The sequence below is a fragment of the Hylobates moloch genome, unplaced genomic scaffold, assembly GCF_009828535.3.
Source record: "Hylobates moloch isolate HMO894 unplaced genomic scaffold, HMol_V3 SCAFFOLD_7, whole genome shotgun sequence".
Taxonomy (NCBI): domain Eukaryota; kingdom Metazoa; phylum Chordata; class Mammalia; order Primates; family Hylobatidae; genus Hylobates; species Hylobates moloch.
The window spans coordinates 116,159,782-116,180,633 of record NW_026652282.1 but is presented as its reverse complement, the minus strand read 5'-3'; the positions used below and the strand labels follow the sequence as shown (position 1 = coordinate 116,180,633).

General features: G+C 43.9%; 1 protein-coding gene across 5 annotated transcripts; it reads left to right on the top strand.

Moving 5' to 3' along the window:
* Window positions 1-208: 208 nt before the first annotated feature.
* LOC116812075 (cancer/testis antigen family 45 member A6) lies at window positions 209-12,750 on the top strand. Of its 5 annotated transcripts, none has more exons than XM_032757698.2 (5): window positions 209-336; window positions 8,419-8,593; window positions 10,530-10,778; window positions 11,157-11,250; window positions 12,493-12,750. In XM_032757698.2, exons 2-5 carry the CDS (start codon window positions 8,425-8,427, stop codon window positions 12,548-12,550), a joined length of 570 nt encoding a protein of 189 aa, XP_032613589.1. In that variant the 5' UTR covers window positions 209-336; window positions 8,419-8,424; the 3' UTR covers window positions 12,551-12,750. The 5 variants fall into 5 exon arrangements, with proteins under 5 accessions (XP_032613589.1, XP_032613588.1, XP_032613586.1 ...); XM_032757697.2 differs by having other exon boundaries at window positions 237-353; XM_032757695.2 differs by lacking the exon at window positions 209-336 and adding an exon at window positions 4,658-4,769.
* Window positions 12,751-20,852: the final 8,102 nt, after the last annotated feature.

Sequence of the window (20,852 nt, the reverse complement as noted above, 5' to 3'; positions counted from 1 at the left end):
GGGGAGGGCTGCGCTTCCTGGTTCTCCCGCTGGCGCCCGCGGTCCTGCTGAGCGCAAAACTTCTCTTCCGGACTCTGGCGCCCCCCACAGGTTCCCAGCGTTAGGCTGGGGCAGGGCACGCGATGGCCGGCAGCTTCCCTTCCTTCCATCTGCCTTGAGCCTTTCCGGATTGGTGCTTCTGGTGACACGCCTCCCCGTGAGCATCACTCCCAAGCACGCGAGGGGGCACGTTTCCCATAACTCCCAGAAGGCAAGTTTCTAGAAAGTTACACCAGTGGGGAGGTGCCACAACTTCACTGCCATTTTGTGAGGTGCTGCCGCCCCTCCTCCGGCAAGGTCAGGACTTCAGGACTGTGAGTGGGGTAGTTTTTCCCCGGATGCTTTAATTTCGCCCTGGAAAGTGTCCTTTTTCCTCAGAAAGTGTCTTTTCTGAGGTGTTCTCTGTCGGGTGTGTGGTAGGGTTCCCTGGGAAAGTGGCTCCACTCTGAGGACACCGCCATGGATGCCTGTGTCAACCGTGGGGGAGCGTTTTCCTTGGGCACCCCGTCTCGGCTATGTTGTGGGTCCGGGGGGCTTTTCTTGGGGGCTCCCTCGGTGATGCGAGGGACTTTTCCTGCTGAAATGACCTGAGCCCGGGGTTGGGGACCCTGCCTTGGTTGCCTGTGTCAGCCTCGGGTGTGGCCGTTTTTCTTCCCTGCTCGGTGGCAGCCCTGAGGGGGGACTCTGCCTTGGGAACTCTGTCTATGTTCAAGAGCCGGGGTGGTGGTGGCTGTGCCCTGGACGCATGATCGCAGCTCTATGGGGTCACTCTCCGTTGCGGGCTTTGTCTCAGCCTGTGAGGGACTCTTCCTTGAGTGCTGTTTTCGGCTGTGGGGCACATTTGTCCTTAGATGTCGCTCGCTCTCAGCTAGGATGTGTTGGCTTTTCTTTGGTTCTGCTTATCCCTGATGGGGACGCTTACCAGACGCTTTCTCTTGGTGCTGGGTTTTTAAAATTGTTATCTCTGGGTGCTGTCTCCTGGTGCCGCGGGGGAGTGGAGTGCTGTTCCTTGGATTCTCTGAGCCTGTGGTGGGACTCGGGGAACTCTGTGTCAGCCACGAGGGCGCCCAGCTGACCTTGGGAGCTCTGTCTCACCCCGGGGTTGGGTGCTTTTCCTTGGTTGGTTCTCAGTCCTGAGGGAGCTCTTCCCCAGGATTCTATCTGACCTTTCAGCCATAGCCTCGGATGTCTGTGTGGGAATCAGGGTCCAGAAATGTTTGAAGGTTCCAGATTCGTCACATGCACACAACTCACTGTGCAATTATTCTTTCATTCCGGCCACTCTTTGGGAGTGTAGTGATCTCTCCTTATGTCTACACTTGCAATTTTGTGCTAATTAATGAGATTGAGCACCCTTTTAAAAAAAGTGTTCATTTATTGATTTTTGATTGTTTTTTGGGACGAGGTCAGGCTGGAGTGCAGAGGCGTGATCTCGGCTCACTGCAACCTCGACCTCCCAGGCTCGCTCGATTCTCGTGCCTCAGTAGCTGGGACTACAAGCGCATGCCACCAAGCCTGGCTAATCTTTGTATTTTTTAGTAGAGACGGAGTTTCGCCAAATTGCCCAGGCTGGTCTCGAACTCCTGGACTCAAGTGATCTGCCCAATTCGGCCTCCCAAAGTGCTGGGATTACAGGCGTGAGCCACTGTGCCCAGCTATTTATTGATTTTTTTTCGGAGCACTTTTTTATGTGTTTATTGGTCATTTAACCATGTCTTTAAGGAAGTTCCTTTTGAGGTCTTTTCTGCCAAATTTTGTTGAGATGTTTGTATTTTAAAAATGGATTTGTAGTTTACGTATATTCTGGGTTTCAGTTATACACACATGCACACAGGCATATATGTACATATATTAAAATACATATACAATTTTAATGTCTTCTACAAATCTGTTTTGCTTTTACACTATCTCAGTAATGTGTTTTAGATGAACAGATTCTCTTAATCTTATTAATCAGTCTATTGTTTATGGCTAGAGCTTTTTATTATTTTAAGTGAAAACCTTTGCCTCCCCCAATGCCATGACGATAATATTCTAAGTTTTCTTCTAGATCTCCTATTCACCTCAAATAAATTTTCATAGAATGGAGTAAAGTCAGAGTCCGGGTATATTTTATGTGATTATTAAAGGTATATTTGAGTATGACTCTTATGAAGTGCGTATTCAGCTTTTCCCCCCAAATTTTATTGCGATGTTTGCTTTTAAAATTGATTTGTAGTTCTGGATATACTCTGGATTCCACTCAGTTGTTGTCAGATGTATATAATGTTATATATATAATATAGATTATATATGAATATATATTTATATATGATTAATGTATATTTTTATATATAACCTATACTATACATTATATAATATGTAATCTACATATATGCTTTGCTTTTGCACTCTCTTAAGAGTGTCTTTTGAGGAATAGAAGTTTTACATTTAATTATGTCTAATTAAACAATGTATTCTTTATGGTTAGAGCTTTTTTATCCTAATCAAAAACACCTTGGCCTATCCTAAAGCTGTAAAGCTAATATCTTATATTTTTTACTGGATTCACGATCTATCTTTAATAACGTTTTCTGCAGTGGGATGGGGTAAGAATCAAAGTTTGTATTTTCCCTGCATTTATGAAGTGATTTTATTAACAGCACTAGTCTTTCCACAGTGATTTACAGGAGCTCTTCTGTGGTAAATCTAGCTATTTTCCATTTCCAGATTGTTTCTGGCCTCTGTGTCCTCTGCCCTTGGTGTATTTGCCTGTCATTGCTCCAATACCACACGGTTTTAATTACTCTACCTTTATAGTAAATCTCATATTTAGTAGCGTATATCTACCAACTTAGTTCTTTTTCTTAAAGACTGTCTTAGCTTTACCAAATCTTCAATTTGCATATACTTAAAACAATTATCTGTTTGTCAGTTTTTAGAAAAAATTTTGTTAACGCAGTGGAATTTTAAATATGATTGCTACGATCATTCTGAGAGAAATAACAATAATGTCTGTTAATAATGTCTTCCATTCCATGGAAAGAAAACCAAAGCGCCAATAAAGGCATGCCTTTTTATCAAGCAATTCAAGTCAAGTCAAAATCAAAACTAGAATTATCAGGCAACTCAAGTCAAGTCAAAAACAAAAACCAAAGTGCTGGTACAGGCGCACCGTGGGTGATCTGGCCACGCTTCCACTCAAATGGAGTTGGCAAGTTCCAAAGACCAGTCTTACCAAGTTTTAGATGTCCAGACTTAAAGTGCCAGTTCCTTCCCGGTGTTCAGCCACTGCGTTGATCCTCCGCGGGGGCCTGCTGTGCACTGCTCTGACAAGGCGTTCCACCGGGGCAAATGCCTACCCCGGAGCGCTCTCAGGATCCGCATCGCTCAAGCTGGCCAGAGTTCCCAGCAGGGATGCTCTACAGGGCAGGCATAAGCTGCCTAAGGGGCTGCCTCGACTGTCCTTTAATCACCTCGCTTCCCGGTCAGGAAACCAAGAAATGTAGCAGGATGAGCCGCAGACAAAACTCCTCAGACACTGGATTAAAGAAGGAAGTGGTTTATTCGGCTGGGAGCGTCGGCCAACTTGCGTCATAAGAGCTGAGTTCCCCGAAAAAGAAATTCTTGGCCTTTTTAAAGGCTTACAACTTTAAGGGGTCCGCGTGAAAGAGTGGTGATAAATTGAGCAAGCGTGGGAAATGTGACCGGGGGCTACATGCAGCAGCTAACAGAACAAAAAGTTTTACAATGCTTTTTTTCATACAGTGTCTGGAATTTACAGATAACACAAATAGTTTAGGTCAGGGGTTGATGTTATTATTATTACTTTTTTTAATTCCTAGGGCCGGGTGGTGGTGCCAAGGTTGTCTGGCTATTTATTTTACTTTTTTTTTTTTTCCAACTTTTTGCCTTCTCTCTTTCCTCCTGTCTTGTGAACTAGGCAAAGTAGGGGGAGGAGGGCAGCAGGAGTAATAGTGGTCTCCTTCCTTAGCGGGACTACAGGTGCGTACCACCACGCCTGACTAATTTTCTGTATTTTTAGTAGAGACGGGATTCACCATGTTGGCCATGCTGGTCTTGAACTCTTGACCTCAGGTGATCCAGACACTTCGCCCTCCCAAAGTGCTGAGATTACAGGCGTCAGCCGCTGCACCCGGTCAGGGTTGACTTTAAAAAACAACCCCCTCAAGTGAAAATTTCAGCTTGTTGTTGTTGTTGTTTCTTTTTCTTTCTTTTTCTTTTTTCTTTTTTTTTTTTTTGATGGAGTCTCCTGTATCACCTGGGATGGAGTGCACTGGCGCGATCTTGGCTCACTGCTACCTCCGCCTCCCGGGTTCAAGCGATCCTCCCACCTCAACTTCCTGAGTAGTTGGGACCACAGGCATGCACCACCATGCCCAGCTAATTTTTGTGTTTTTCTTTTTTTTTTTTTCTTTTTTTGGTTGGTTGGTTGCTTTGTAGAGCCGGGGTCTCACTATGTTACCCAGGCGATTTCATCCCGCTGTGTGAGAAGGTTCTGCATTCCTCTGCTTATGTTGCTGTGCAGTTGTTACTGAAAGTCGCCTGTAGAGGGCGCCAGAGTCAACAAAGGGGAGGGCTGCGCTTCCTGGTTCTCTGGGGCACGAGGCTTCTCCTCAGGACTCTGGCGCCCCCAACAGGTTCCCAGTGTTCGGCTGGGGCAGGCACGCTGTGGCTGGCTACTTGCCTTCCTTCCATCCCCTTTGGGCCGAACGGGATCGGTGCTTCTGGTGAGACGCCTCCCCATGCACATCACTCCCAGGTGCCCTAGGGGGCACATTTCCCACAACTCCCAGAGGGCAGGTTTCTAGAAAGTGCCACCAGTGGGGAGGCGCCACAACTTCACTGCCATTTTGTGAGGCGCCACAATTCACTGCCATTTTGTGAGGTGCCGCAATTCACTGCCATTTTGTGAGGTGCCACAACTTCACTGCCATTTTGTGAGGTGCCGCCGTCTCTCCTCCAGCAAGGTCAGGACTTCAGGACTGTGAGTGGGCAGTTTTTCCCTGGATGCTTTAATTTCGCCCTGGAAAGTGTCCTTTTTCCTCAGAGAGAGTCTTTTCTGTGGTGTTCTCTGTCCGGTGTGTGGGAGGGCTCCCGTGGGGAAGTGGCTCAGCTCTGGGGACACCGCCATGGGCGCCTGTGTCAGCCGTGGGGGAGCGTTTTCCTTGGGCACCCCGTCTCGGCTATGTTGTGGGGCCGGGGGGCTTTTCTTGGGGGCTCTCTCTCCGTGATGGAAAAGGCGACTTTTCTTGCTGAAATGACCTGAGCCCGGGGGGTGGGGGCCATGCCTTGGTTGCCTGTGTCGGCCTCAGGTGCGGCGGTGTTTCTTTCCCGCTCAGTCGCTGTCCTGAGGGGGGACTCTGCCTTGGGGACACTATCTGTGCTCATGGAACGTGGTGGGGGTGGCTGTGCCCCGGACACATGATTGTAGCCCTGTGGGGTCACTGTCGGGGGCTTTATCTCAACCTCTGATGGACTCTTCCTTGGGTGCTGATGTCGGCCGTGAGGCGCATTTGTCCTCGGGTGTCGCTCGCTCTCAGCTAGAATGTGTTGGCCTTTCTTTGGTTCTGCTTATCCCTGTTGTGGACGCTTACTGGATGCTTTCTCTTGGTGCTGGGTTTTTAAAATTACTATCCGTAGGTGCTCTCTCCCGGTGCCGCCGGGGAATGGGGTAATGTTCCTTGGATTCTCTAAGCCTATGGTGGGACTCAGGGAGCTCTGTGTCAGCCATGAAGGAGGCCACGTGACCTTGGGAACTCTGTCTCGACCCAGGTTGGGGTGCTTTTCCTCGATTGGTTGATCTCAATTCTGAAGGAACTCTTTCCCGGGATTCTATCTGATCTTTCAGCCACAGCCTCGGGTGTCTGTGTGGGAATGGGAGTCCAGAAATATTCGAAGGTTCCAGCTGTGCCACATTCGAACACTCGCCGTACCGTTAGTCTTTCATTCCAGCCACTCTGATGGGTGTGCAGTGATCCCTCCTTATGTCTACACTCGTGTTTCTCTGCTGATTAATGAGATCGAGTGCCTTTTTAAAACGTTGTTTTTATTGATTGATTTTTGTTTGTCTTTTGAGACGGGGTCTCCCTCTGTCACCCAGACTGGATTGCAGTGCCACCGCATCCGGCTATTTATTGCATTTTTTTTTGCACCATTTTATGTGTTTATTGGTCATTTAACTATGCTTTTTATGAAGTTCCTTTTCAGGTATTTTCCCCCAGCTTTTACTGAGATGTTTGTATTTTTAAAATGGATTTGTAGCTTCCATATATTCTGTATTTGAGTTATACACACAGGCACCCAGGCGTATATGTACATATATAAAAATACATATACAATTTTAGTATCTTCTATAAATCTCTTTTGCTTTTACACGATCTCAATAATGTGTTTTAGATGAACAGATTCTCTTAATTTTATTAATCAGTGTATTACTTATGGCTAGTGCTTTTTATTATTTTAAGAAACATCTTTGCCTCACCCAATGCCATCAGGATAATATTCCTTTTTTTAAAATTATACTTTAAGTTCTGGGATACATGTGCAGAACGTGCAGGTTTGTTACATAGGAAGACACATGCCATGGTGGTTTGCCGCACCCATCGACCTGTCCTCTACATTAGGTATTTCTCTAATGCTATCCCTCCCCTAGCCCCCCACCCCCTGACAGGCCCCACTATGTGATGTTCTCCTCCCTGCGTCCATGTGTTCTCGTTGTTCAACTCCCACTTATGAGTGAGAACATGTGGTGTTTGGTTTTCTGTTCCTGTGTTAGCTTGCTGACACATGTCCCTTCAAAGGACACGAACTCATTCTTTTTTATGGCTGCGTAGTATTCTGTGGTGTATATGTACCACATTGTCTTTATCCAGCATCGTGGCAGGCGCCTGTAATCGCAGCTACTCAGGAGGCTGAGGCAGGAGAATTGCTTGAACCCGGGAGGTGGGGGTTGCAGTGAGCAGAGACTGTGCCACTCCACTCCAGCCTGGGTGACAGAGCGAGGCTCCGAATCAAAAAAAAAAAAAAAAAAAATGTCTTCCAATGCACGGAAAGAATATTTTTCTCCATTTACTGCAGTCTTGAATTTCTCTGAGTGATGTTTTATAATTTTTGTGAAGCACTCTAGCACATCTTGATTAGATTTGTTCCTAAATATTTGATGTTTTTGGAACTGTTTTTAATGACATTTGAAATCTCATATTCTAATTATTTGTTGCTGTTAATTATACAGAAATGCCATTGGTTTTCATTATATCTAGTAAGTTGACTAAATTTGCTTATTAATCATAATGATTTTATTGTTCTGCATTTTTCTGTGCACAGAACAATGTCATCTGTGAATAATGACAGTTTTATTTCTTTCCAAATTTTAAACCTATTATATTTTCCTGATGCTATGGCACTTTTTAGAACCTCCAGTAAATTGTTGAATGGATAGCGGACATCTTTGTCTTGTTTTCAAACTCAGGGAGAAAATACTGATACGTCACTATAAAGTATGGCATTTACAATTTTTTTGTACGTATGCTAACCAGAATAAGAAAATTGCCTTGGACTTTAAACATTGACCCACGTATGAAAATGATCATGTGGTGTTTCCCTGTTATTTTGTTGTTGTTGTTGTTAATGTGGTGCACTACATTTATCGATATTCAAATGTTAAATCAGTGTTGCCTTTCTGCAATATACTCCACCATGGCTGATGTATGTCCTTTTTAAGTACTAGTACATTTTATTTGCTCACCCTTAGTTTGGAATTTTTGTGTCTAAGTTCAGGGGTGATCTTGGCTTGTATTTTTGGCTTGATCTTGTAGTTTTTCTTCCTTCTACAGTCCTTGTCAGATGTTGTTATCAGTTTTGTATCAATCTTCTAATAAGGGTTCCTAATAAGGGTTAATACAGATTGGTTTATACGTCTATTTGAATATATAAGCATAAATACTTATATATTAAATATATATGATGTATAATATAATGCATAATATATAATTTAAAATATGATGTATAATAAGGGTTAATACAGATTGGTTTATACATCTATTTTTTCTAATGAGGGTTAATACAGATTGGCTTATACATCTTCAAATAGGTAATGATATTTTTATCTATTTTTGGTTGATGACAGCTGCTTATTCCACAAGCATTCTGATTGATTTGGTTATACCATCTTTCTTCTGTTTTACTTAGTGTACATTAAAATTAGGTTTCTTTTCCTGAGAACAGAGTGTTTGTTGAGACTTGGTAAATCTTGGCTCATGATTAAAAGTGAAATTAATGATTCAAAGTCTTGGTTGTATACACATATGCAGACTGTTTGCCATTTTGTGATTGTTAGATTTTTGTCGTGAATGGAGTATGTTCACTGATGTTTTTCAGGAAACAATGACCGATAAAACAGAGAAGGTGGCTGTAGATCCTGAAACCGTGTTTAAACGTCCCAGGGAATGTGACAGTCCTTCGTATCAGAAAAGGCAGAAGATGGCCCTGTTGGCAAGGAAACAAGGAGCAGGAGACAGTCTTACTGCAGGCTCTGCCATGTCCAAAGGAAAGAGTAAGTAAGCCTGTCCTCACCTGCTCTTCATGCTGTATCCAGTGCAGTCGGCCTCCTGCCTCATCCCCTCCAGAGAAACTGTCCTTGACAAGGTCAACAATTTCGGTTGACATTGCCATTAATTTCTCAGCAGCATTTGACAGTTGTTCACTCGCTTCTTCATGAAAACCTTCCAGGATTTCCATTTCCCACAATCTTTTTTTTTTAATTTCTTGTCCTTATTGGTGAATCTCTATCATTTTTTTCTTGAGACGGAGTTTCGCTCTTCTCGGCCAGGCTGGAGTGCAGTGGCCAGATCTCGGCTCACTGAAATCTCCGTCTCCTGATTTCAAGTGATTCTTCCGCCGCAGCCTCCCGAGTAGTGGGATTACAACCACCAGCCACCACACACAGCTAATTTTTTTAAGTTTCGTAGAGATGGGGTTTCGCCACGTCGGCCAGGCTGGTCTCGAACTCCTCACCTCAGGTGATCCACCCACCTCAGCCTCCCAAAGTGCTGGGATTACACGCACGAGCCACCGTCCCCGACCCCATCATTGTTTTTTTCTACATTTCTTTTTCTTCTCTTCTCTAAATACTGTAAAAAAATTCCTGAACCCCAGCATCTCTCTCTCTCCTTCTATTCCACTCTGCCATGATCAATCACTGAGCTCCTGTGGTACCTCCATGTTTCCCATTATTTCCCGCATCAAACACATACCCTCCAAACCTGCAGCGGGGTCATGCTGTTGGCATGTAAATCACGTGATGCCATGTCGCTCCTGAACACCCATCCTCAACACTCCTAAGCACTCAGAACCGACTGTGAACCAGCTTTGGTCTGCGAGGTTCTGCGTGGCCTGGCCTCCGTCACCCTCTCCTAACACGGGCCCCATCATCTCCTGACTCTCTCTGCTTCTGTCCTTCACCCCGTAGTGCCCGGTCCATCCCCACTCCAGCCCATATCCTTGGCCTCGCCGCAACCTGGAACTCCCCCTCTGCCTCTGCGCAGGCAGCTCTGCTTCTTCCTTCAAGCCCTGCCCAAGGATACCTCCACAGAAGGCTCTGCCCAACCAGCAGCAGCTCCTGGGGCTCCCTCTGCTGCTGTTGCCCACAGGCCCGTGGACTGCTTCCTTACCACTAGCCCAACACTGTATGTTTCATTTGCTCATTGTGCACGTACTGTCTGACCGCCCCATGAGGATGTGAGCTCCACAAGGGCGGGGAACGTTGCTCTCTGGGCTGTTTACTGCTGATCCCCAGCTACTGGCACGCTGCCTGCTACAGACGATGGATAAATGAGAGGTGTCAGACCTGGAGTGAAAAGAAAGTCACTTTTGTGAGACAGAAAGGAAGGATGAGGAAAATCATACACTAAAAGGGACTTTTTGGTGATGGAGTGCGTATAGAACTTTCAGCAGTAATGGCCGCCTCTGTTTTCTCAGAATATGTTTGATAGAACAGGAGACCGGTTGAGTTGTATCCCAGTTGTCTGGGTTCCAGCTCAGTAAAGCATGGCAGTTTGTAAGTGAATTTGAGAAATCATGATATCAAGTGAGTCTTGTTGCTTTCATCTTGTAAAGCATAACAAGCTGAAACTATCCCATGAGTACCAGGGATCTGTGAATGTTGCTTTAGAGTTGTACTGTCTTACTTGGTTTCCATATCTATTCATAGGGCCAGAAAATAAGAGGTGGTTTTATTGTATTATGTGTCCTGGCCTCAGTTTGTCAGGCCTGGGATTTCTCCCTGGTACGTCCTCCCATTTATGAAATAAATAATTCCCTAGAAACTGAGGAGCACATAGATATACCCAGAGGCGTGATGAAACACACATATCTCACAGTTCAACTTCTCAGTTTGATTTCCAGATCTGTCATTCATGAGGTCTATGTGGAGGGGAAAGAAAGTGGTCAAACACCAACTGATGGCTTTTAGTCAAAATTTGTTTCACCAGAGCTTATGACAGGAGATGCTATTCCACCCAGCCAATTGGATTCTCAGATTGATGACTTCACTGGCTTCAGCAAAGATGGGATGATGCAGAAACCTGGTAGCAAGGCACCTGTGGGAGGAAACGTTACCAGCAGTTTCTCTGGAGATGACCTAGAAGGCAGAGAAACAGTCCCTTTTCCTAAAAGCCAAGAAGAAATTAATGCTGATATAAAACGTCAAGTAGTGAAGGAAATCCGATGCATTGGACAAAGTAAGTAGTGTAAGAGTGTCTATTTTATAAAACTATAGGAAGTCTCTCTTTCTGTGATTCAGAAGATATCCATGCTACCTGTTGAGGCTCATTCTTTGCCAGAGTTGAGATTGCACATAATTTATGGTGGTTCCTCTTTTGTTTGACTAAAGCATAGTACATTTTTTCTTTTTCTTTTCTTACTTGGTTATGGTTAAAGGAGTTACATTCGTATGTATGTGCAGGTGTCTTTTCTATTATTTAGGTTTTGTATGTGCAGGTATCTTGATTTAAGCATTTAAAACATTTTAGCCTCTGAAGCATGATTGCTGAGGTGTAGATTCACTTCTGTTCTTCTTTATATTTGATAATACTGAAGTTTTTTTTAAACATCTTCAGAATATGAAAAAATCTTCAAAATGCTTGAAGGAGTGGAAGGACCTACTGAAGTCAGGAAACGATTTTTTGAATCCATCATCAAGGAAGCAGCAAGGTGGGTAGAAACAGGAACTGTCCAATTTCTTTAAGCACTTGGGCGCAATAGAGTACTGGGGGTGAGCGTGGGGGAACAGCTTCTGCCTTGCGTTTCTCAAACCCTGGTCCTCACTCATAGTTATGGCTGTCTCCCACAGTTATGGCTGTCTCCACAGTTACTTAGGCTAATGTTATCTGAATCTAACTCATTCTTCGAATCCTATGGAGACTTCCATTTTCACCATAGTCTGAGGTGCGCATTGTCCCTCAGTTGACACTCTTTGTATTTGCTAGACTACCTCTTTTTAAAAAATTTGTGTAGGTACATAGCAGATGCATATATTTCTGGAGTATATGAGATGTTGTGATACAGACAACAATGTGTAATAATCACATCAAGGTAAGTTGGGTTTCTGTCACCTCAAGGTTTTATCCTTTGCGTTACAGACAATACAATTATACTCTTCATTATTTTTAAATGTACAATTAAATTATTACCGACTATAGTCACCCTGTTGGGCTATGACATACGACCTCTTATTTATTCCATACTTCTACCTATTAATCATCCCCACTTCCCACACCCTCCACCCCCACTAACCTTCCCAGCCTCTGGTAACCGTCATTCTACTCTCTATCTCCATTAGTTCAATTGTTTTACATTTTTACTCCCAAAAATAAGTGAGAACACGTGAAGTTTGTCTTTCTGTGCCTGGCTTATTTCACTTAACGTAAGGACCTTCGGTTCTATCCGTGTTGTTGCAAATGACTGAATCTCATTCTTTTTTTTTTATGGCTAAACAGTACTCTATGGTGTATATGTACCATATTTTCTTTATCCACTCATCTGTTAGTGGACACTTCGGTTGCTTCCAAATCTTAGCTACTGTGAATGGTGCTGCAACACACATGGGAGTGCAGATATCTCTTCGGTACACTGACTTCCTTTCTCTTGGGTATATACCCAGCAGTGGGATTGTTGGATCATGTGATAGCTCCATTTTTAGTTTTTTGAGGAACCTCCAAACTGTTCTTCATAGTTGTTGTAGTAATTTATATTCCCACCAACAGTGTGTGAAGGCTCCCTTTTCTCCACACCCTTGCCAGCACTTGTTATTGCCGGCTAGACTACCTCTTACCATGCAGATACATTTCTATTTCCATGCTGACTGTTACTTCATCTTTCTATCCGTCACAGTGCTTCCTACAGCATAGGTTCTTTGGCTATCTTTTGGTTAATGACATGTCTCTTTCTTTTCAGATGTATGAGAGGAGACGTTGTTAAGCACCTTAAGAAGAAACTGAAACGTATGATTTGAGAATACTTGTCCCTGGAGGATTATCACACACCAAATGCATAATCTCATTAATGATTGAGGAGAGAAAAGGATCAGATCGCTGTTTTCTACAACGGAGCAGGATATTGCTGAAGTCTCCTGGCATATGTTACCGAATCAAATGGCCTTCCAGAGGCTAAGAAATTTCTGTTAGTAAAAGATGTTTTTATTTGAAAGGATAACTTGTGTTTTGGTTATTTTGTATTCCCACCTGTGCTGGTAGATATTATTAACCCATTAGGTAAATACTATTACAGTCGTGGTTTCTGCAGCAGCTCACATTGTTGTAGCTGGTATTTGTAACTACCTTCTTTCACTATCCATTTCGCATTCCCTTTGCCCCAAGATAGCATGTCAGTTGGTCATGATGCTTGGCCTGGCAGGATGACTCAAACCTTCATTACGGAAGAGTCTGAACCATTAGATGTCCTGCCTGGATGGGGTTGCTGTGATTTTCCGTTAACTCTAATCGAAAAACACGAGAGGACTAAGAAGCTCTCTAGACATATCACACATACTCTTCCTTAGCCCCTGGTGTAGTGGGAACCTGATCTCTTGGTTTTTTTGTTTTTGTTTTTGTTTTTGTTTTTTTTTCAGTTTCCATCACCCGAGCCAGTAGCAGACCCCCAAGTTTGTCTCTTGGTTGAGAAGAATGAAGAGTTCAAAGTGGTCAGCTGGAAGACACAATTTTCATTTCAATGGAATCATTTTTGTTTCCCCGGTTGAAAAAATTTCTCAATTTCTAGTTAAGACCTCTAGTCCAGCAGAGCCAAAAGTTTGCTTCTTGAGAGCAAAGTTTGCTTCTTGAGCAGAAAAAGAAAAATTTTGCTACTAGATACCCATGAGTAATAGTGAGAGGAGGCCAGCATCTTGCCTCTTTCATTCTTGAAGACATAGATATGGCTATGGGAGAAATAGTTCCACATACTTGATGCTGGGATACAGCATTGCCGCCTCTGAGATTGTCAGCCAAAGCACTGCCAGAAAGGTCGAACTACAACTCAGGCTTTAAAAGATCACTCCACAGTTCTATTGAGCCAGCCACTTCAGGATGTTGAAGAACATCACAAGACTAGTGAAATACATTAGCATGAGCCCATTCCCGTACTTCATTTCCTGTAAAGTGAGTTTCATGTTTAAAGCTGGTGCAGTGTGGGATACCACGATGGTGGATACAGCCTTTCCTAATATCACAGTATTGATTTTCTTGAAGCACCGTGGGTGGGAATGAAAATCCATATGCAGAATAAGTGTCCATTTGAGCAAGATCAACGTGATGCCCCTTCAATTGTGGAAGCAGACCCAAGTAATCACAGTGCTACCTGGAAGCTGACTGACCACTCTGGGACATGGTGCCATATTGGGGACTCAGTGTTGGTCTCTGCTGCTGGCAGATTGAATAGTGAGCAGCGGCTGTAGTGAGATGGACCTGGTAAATGAAAGTTCATGTTGCCAAACCCACGAATAATCTTTATCTCAGCCACCATAATCATGATGCACCATTACTGCTTAGGAGACAGAGGGGTGCACCCAAGGAGGTATGGAGGTGTCTCAGGTAGCTTAGAGTGGCCTCAGCCAAGACCGCAAGTATACGGCCACCTCAGTTCCACAACTTTAAGAAGTTAGACCTGCCCGTAACCCAAATGAGCTTGAAAACAGTTTCTCTCTGAGTCCTCAGTCAGCGGCTTGGTTGATACCTTAACTTTGATTTTGTGAGATCCTAAGCAGAGAAACCAATCCAGGCTGCATGGATTTCTGATCTACAGAACTGCTTATATATTTGTGTTGTTTTAAGCTGCTGAATTGGGGATAATTTCTTTTGCAGTAGTAACAAACTTAATACATGTTGTGCCTGCATATTCTGAAGAAACAAATGAAAATCAGGCATGATGTTTTTTATTTTCTAGTCAACTGGTCACAGGGAACTCCACATGCCAGGTGCAGGACTAGGGAAGCTTCTCTTTTTCTGGGCCCAGATCCATGCTAGCAGGGTTTCAGGCACCTGCCAATGGGTCACGGTACTGCACAACATTGAGGTATATACTAAAACAACATCTTTTACGCAACTCGGTTCTGTGTTCCTTATTTAGTAGTAAAAAAGGCAAGATGTAAGAACATGCTGTTCACCTTATAACCACCATCTTGACATTCCAGACTAGTAGGTTGTTAAACGTTTCACTCAGTTAGAAGACCCCTGACGTTGTGTGGGAATTATTTCTCACATCATGTCTTGCAAGTGTGTTGCTAATGTGTCTGGATTAGTTGCTACCTCCTGCGCAGTCAGCATAATGTCATGAGTGCAATGAATGGTGTTACATCTGGTTGAAGAGAAAGGTGGTCATGGTCCCTAAGGACTCGTTTAGGATATAAACCTTGAGAGTTGATATAAGGTTGAAAGAGGAGATGATAGTACATTGCTGTCCTTTCTAGCTAGACCCAAACTCTTGTTTATGACAGTTACTGAAAGAAAACAAAACATTCACCTAATCAAGGTTGTATATCAGGTTCCCAGAGATGTCACAGTTGCCGATGCAACAAAACCATCTGCAGTACAGCAGCTTCAGTTCAAACAACAATTTGATTAAGTTTATGGTCCGATCTCGGCTCACTGCCACCTCTACCTCCCGGATTCAAGCAATTCTCTTGCCTCAGCCTCCTGTGTAGCTGGACTATAGGCACACACTATCACACCTGGCTAGTTGTTTGCATTTCTTCGTAGAGACAGGGTTTCACCATGTTGACTAGGCTAGTCTCAAACTCTTGACCTCGAGTCATCTGCCCACCTCAGACTCCCAAAGTGCTGGGATTACAAGCGTGAGCCACCGCGCCAGGCCCCGGCTATTTTTTGTATTTTTGGTAGAGATGTGGTTTCGCCACGTTGGCCAGCCTAGTCTGGAACTCCTGACCTCAAGGGATCCACCCACTTCTGCCTCCCAAATCCTGGGATTACAGGCGTGAGCCACTGTGTCTGGTGAAAACTTCACTTTTAAGTGAAACACAGAAACAAAATCAGATAATCAGAAAATGAGATACTGCATGTTCTCATTCATATGTGGGAGCTAAACAATGGGTACACATGAATATTAAGGTAGAAACCATTGACTCTGAGGACTCCAAAAGGGAAGTGGAGGGGAGGGAGGGAGTGGGTTGGAGGGTTGAAAAACTACCTATTGGATGCTGTCTTCACTATTTGGGAGATGGGTTCACTAGAAGCCCAAACCCCGGCATTATGCAATTATATCCAAGTGAGAAACTTGTACATATACCCATCTTGCATCTATAATTTCAAAAAGGTTATAAAAGAAAGCTTCAGTTTTAAATCTTAACCAGATATACATGAAAAGGATTACTATACTTGGACACCTTTACAGGTTTCTATGTTAGTTTTTGGTATTAAAGCAGAAAACTGTTCCTCGACCACTTTATTAATTCTATATCCTCTTTGTACAAACATCCAAAATAGGACTGTCACTTTTGGTTCTGTAACTGTGATTCTTCACTGCAGTCTTCTACAGCTTGTACAGAGTTAATGGTCCCTAGTATTTGCCATTCTCCAATTGCCCTGGGTGGTGAAATGGCTGCCATAGTAAACTTTTCACTGATAATTAGAGGTTTTGGAAACATGCAGGGCTTGTTATTTAAGAGTGACTCCATTTGGGCATTCCGTTGGATGGCCTACAGGTTTTCTTGCAGTGTATACTTGAGTCTCCAGAATGAATAATGGTAGGAACTTGAGGGACTAGTGCTTTCCAGAATTTTGGAAGCCAAGATACAAATATTGAAGAATCCAGTCCCAGTTATAATCACCATCAGAAGAGAAAATGTCTGTGCATTTCAATCAGTTTCTAATTGCCATCCTAGGTGAAGGCTAGACCCATATCGTGCTCTGTGGATTTCCGGGGTTTTTTTTTCATTTTTCATTTTTGTCAGTACGTAGTGGGTATATATATTTATGGATTACATGAGATATTTTGATAAGGCATACAATGTATAATAATCACATCAGGGTAAATAGTCTCCATCACCTCAACCATTTATCCTTCCTTCGTGTTACAAACAATCCAATTATACTCTTTTAGTGATTTTAAAATTTATAATAAATTATTGACTGTAGTCACTCCGTTGTGCTATCAAATGCTACATCTTACTCATTCTACCTAACTATATTTTTGTACCCATGTGCCATCCCCGCTTCCCCCTGACACCCCCACTACTCTTCCCTGCCTCTGGTAACCATCCTTCTAATGTCTATCTCCATGAGTTCGGTGGTTTTAATTTTTAGCTCCCACAAAGGAGTGAGAACATGTGAAGTTTGTCTTTCTTTGCCTGGCTTATTTCACTTAACATAATGACCTCCAGTTCCATCCATGTTGTTGCAAATGATGAGATCTCCTTCTTTTTTATGGCTGAAGAGTACTTCATTGTGTATATGTACCACATTGTCTTTATCCATTCTTCTGTTGGAGGACACTTAGGTTGCTTCCAAATCTTAGCTATTGTGAATGGTGCTGCAACAAACATGGGAGTGCAGATACATCTTCCATATACTAATTTCCTTTCTTTTCCAAGTCTTTATATGCACTTCATCAGCAGTGCTGTAGAAACTGCAGCTGGCAATGGAAGTCCCTGGAAACAGAACATCACACTCAGGGCACTCTTGCCACTCTGATAGCCACATCTTTTTGAAGACATGATAAAAGTCTGGGGTAAAGTAGTGATTGTTCTCTAGCAAAAATCGAACACCAGCCTACCCCTGAAGTATTTTGAGCCTTTCGCATACGAAATGCAAATTACAATACCAAAGTCATTTGATATGGCCAAATGGGTGGGGATTCTTGGGATTAAGCACCCCATCTTCAAAGCTGCATTCTTCTTCAGGTACCTGAGGCAATGTCTGGGGTCATTACCTGGAAACTCATTCGGGTACCAACAAATGCTGAAAGGAGAGAACATTAGTAGAACCGGACAGCCTCACAGTGGTGGCCTTGGACTGTAGCAGTTGGAGCTGGCTCTGGCAGCTGCCCTCATCTTGGGTCCTGGGGTGCCTGCCCATAGGCTCTCAGCTGCCCTGCACTGCCAAGGCTCCACATCCTCCCCTGGCAGCTGCAGCTCATCAGACTAGGAGCCACCAGGGCTCAGCATCACCTCAGTCCTCCCAGTTCAGCACCCAGGTCTGTCCTGGGAGAAGCCCTGCCTGAGCCCACCCCAGCCCTCTTTTTTCCCTGTGCTGCCAGCGGACTTGCCTCCTGGGCACACTCATCCGTCAGTGGCCAGGGGCCTGCAGGACCCAGCCAAGCAGCCTCTGCCCACTCCAGCAGTGACTGGCTGGGATGGGTTTTTGCAGATGGCATAAACTCCATATCTCAGTTATCCCTGAGTTGTCCCTGTGGATGGGCCTGCCACACTCAATTGAGTCCTTTAAAAGCAGACAGAGATGGGCACGGTGTTTCATGCCTTGAATCCCAGCGCTTTGGGATGGTGAGGCGGGCAGACCACTTGAGTCCGGGAGTTCGAGACCAGCCTGGCCAGCATAGTGAAACCCCTGTCTCCAAACACAATTGTTTTTTTAAATTAGGTGCGTGTGGTGGTGCATGCCTATAGTCCCAGCTACTTGGGAGGCTGAGGCTAGAGGATCATTTGAACGCAGCAATTTGAGGCTGCAGTGAGCCGTGATCACGCCACTGCACTCCAGCCTGGGAGACAGAGCGAGATCCTGTCTAACAAATAAACAAACAAATGAACACAACCACTGATGCCCCCCTACCTGCCCCAATAAAAACACATAAAAGCAGACAGATTTCTCCACCAGAGAGCAGAAAAAGAAGTACAAGATAATCAAAGGACAAGAGGGATTTGATTGGGCGTTACTGTTTTGAGGATGTAGGAGTACACAACGAAGCTATGCTGGAGGGCCTAGGAGCTGAGAGTGGTCCCTGGCTGTCATCCAGTAAAGAAACCAGGACCTCATTTCTACAACCTTAAACACAGGAATAGATCATCAATGTCCTCAGTCATTAAGGAAATGGAAATCAAATCCACAAGGAGATACTGCTTCACCTCACTGGGATAAATATTAACAAGTAATTAATGAGTGTTATAGAGGATGTGGAGAAATCGGAACCCTTCACCATTGCTGCTGGGAGTGTAAAATGATGCAGCATCTTTGAAAAATAGTCTGGCATTTCATCAAAGAATTGATATTAAAGTTATTGAATGACCTGGAAATTCCACTTCTAGCTAAATATCCAAGAGAAATACAAGCATATATCCACAGAAAAACCTGCACACAAATATTTGAAGCCAGATCCAATATTATATTTTGTCCACCTTCATACCCCAGCCTTAAGAACTATTCTCACACATTTACCACAGACTACTATATAAACTCTGTATTGGAAAAATCATACAGTTGTTTTGGTGACTATCACACCTCCTGACAGGGCTCAGTGTTTAACTCACTGTTTTGGCCAGCAGGAACTTGAATTTAAGTGTAGGTTAAGAAGCAATGAGGGGTGGTGGTGTTAGTTTCAGAGGAGGAGCAGCAGTGCCCTTCAAGGCAACAATCTTAGGTGAGACCCTTACAGCTCTTCGGGTAAAGGGGAACCTCGTGCAGGAGGAGTGGGAGGGCTGCTTCTACTGACGAAGACACCAGGAGGATTTAGGGATTTGCAACGGACTGAATGTTTGTGTCCCCCACCACATTCGTTTATTGAAATCCTAACTCCTATTGTGATGTTATTAGGAGGTGGAGCCATTGGAAGATGATTAGGTCATGAAAGTGGAGCCCTAATAAATGGGAATATTGTCCATATAAAAGGGACCCCAGAGAGCTCTCTGTGCCCTGGCAACATGGAAGAGGGCCCTCACCAGAACCCGACCATGCTGGCACCTTGATCTCAGACTTACAGCCTCTAGAAATGTGAGAAATACAATTTCTGTTGTTTATAAGCTACCTAGTATATGGTATTCTATTATAGCAGCCCTAACTGACTAAAACACGGTTCAAAGTGACCAGATTCATGGGCATAAACTTATACGTTTCCATTCCAGTTTTCAGTATCTGATTTCTCCCTATTAGTGCCCTAACGTTAACAGAAGAGACCCTTTTGAGGTTGTGAATTCAATTTGTGTTGTAATTCAGCCACTGACAGGAGTAGACTTTGGATTTTATTTTCCCAAATCCTGGCCTGGTGGCTATAGGAAATGACAGTTTCTTTCAGGCCAGTCATAGATGTTATCAGGTCCTTCATTCAGACCTTGAGCAAGAAATTTAATGACTTCTTTCTTCATGTTCTACAGTACATTAGAAACAACAAATCAACCACTCAATACGCCTTATTTTGACCAAACCATTCTAATATATCAAAGCATAAGAAAGCCAACCAGGTCAGGGCTGGTGGCTCATGCCTGTAATCCCAGTACTTTGGGAGGCTGAGGCAGGAGTATTGCTGGAGCCCAGGAGTTAGAGACCAGACAAAAAATTTACAGTTAGTCACCCAGAGACTTGTCTTTTATAGGCACTTGATTACAGGACTCTAAAGGTGTAAATTTGAGTAATTCTTTTGCTATTTCTTACCATGCACTACCAGTGCTCATTTTACTACTGCCAACAGTTGGGGTGATCAGACCCAGCACCAGGTCATGGGGGTGACGAAGTCTGGCAGAATCAAAGGATTGAGAAAAAGACAGTTTGAGAAGGAAAGTGGGACCGGGGGCCATCACGATTGTGGAGGCTGTGAAGGCCCTGAGCTCTGAGAGCCCATGCTATTTATTGGTAATCCCACAAAGAGACAGGTGGTGAGAATGTGGGGGTCAAAAAGGCAGGTGCATGATCTACAGCTGTGATGCTTTACCATTTATATGGAACATATTCTGCTACTTGAGATAATGGGAATAGAATCGATCTAGGAGCCTAGGAGGGCTAGAAGCTAGGAGCCAGCAAGTCTAGCCATATTCCTGAGGACATTATGTCAGACATGCAAGCCCTGCCTCAGTTTTTTTCCCAACACTCAACTTTTTCCCAATATGCCCCCCTTCTCTTTTTTGTAAAAGAGATGGTATCATTATTACTAGCTATCATTATTACTAGCATAAAAGGTGGCCTCTTTTAATTGAGCAAGTCAGTTGCAGGTTGTGCAGCCCTTAATTGCCGGTTGATGATCCAGCTTCATTTTTCTCAGCCCTTATGCAAACTGGAGTCGCTCTGGTTTGAATGCTTCCCACATATCTCCCCTTTCCCTTTTACAAGAGGACCCTTAATTCTAGGGGTTGCAGAAGGATGAAG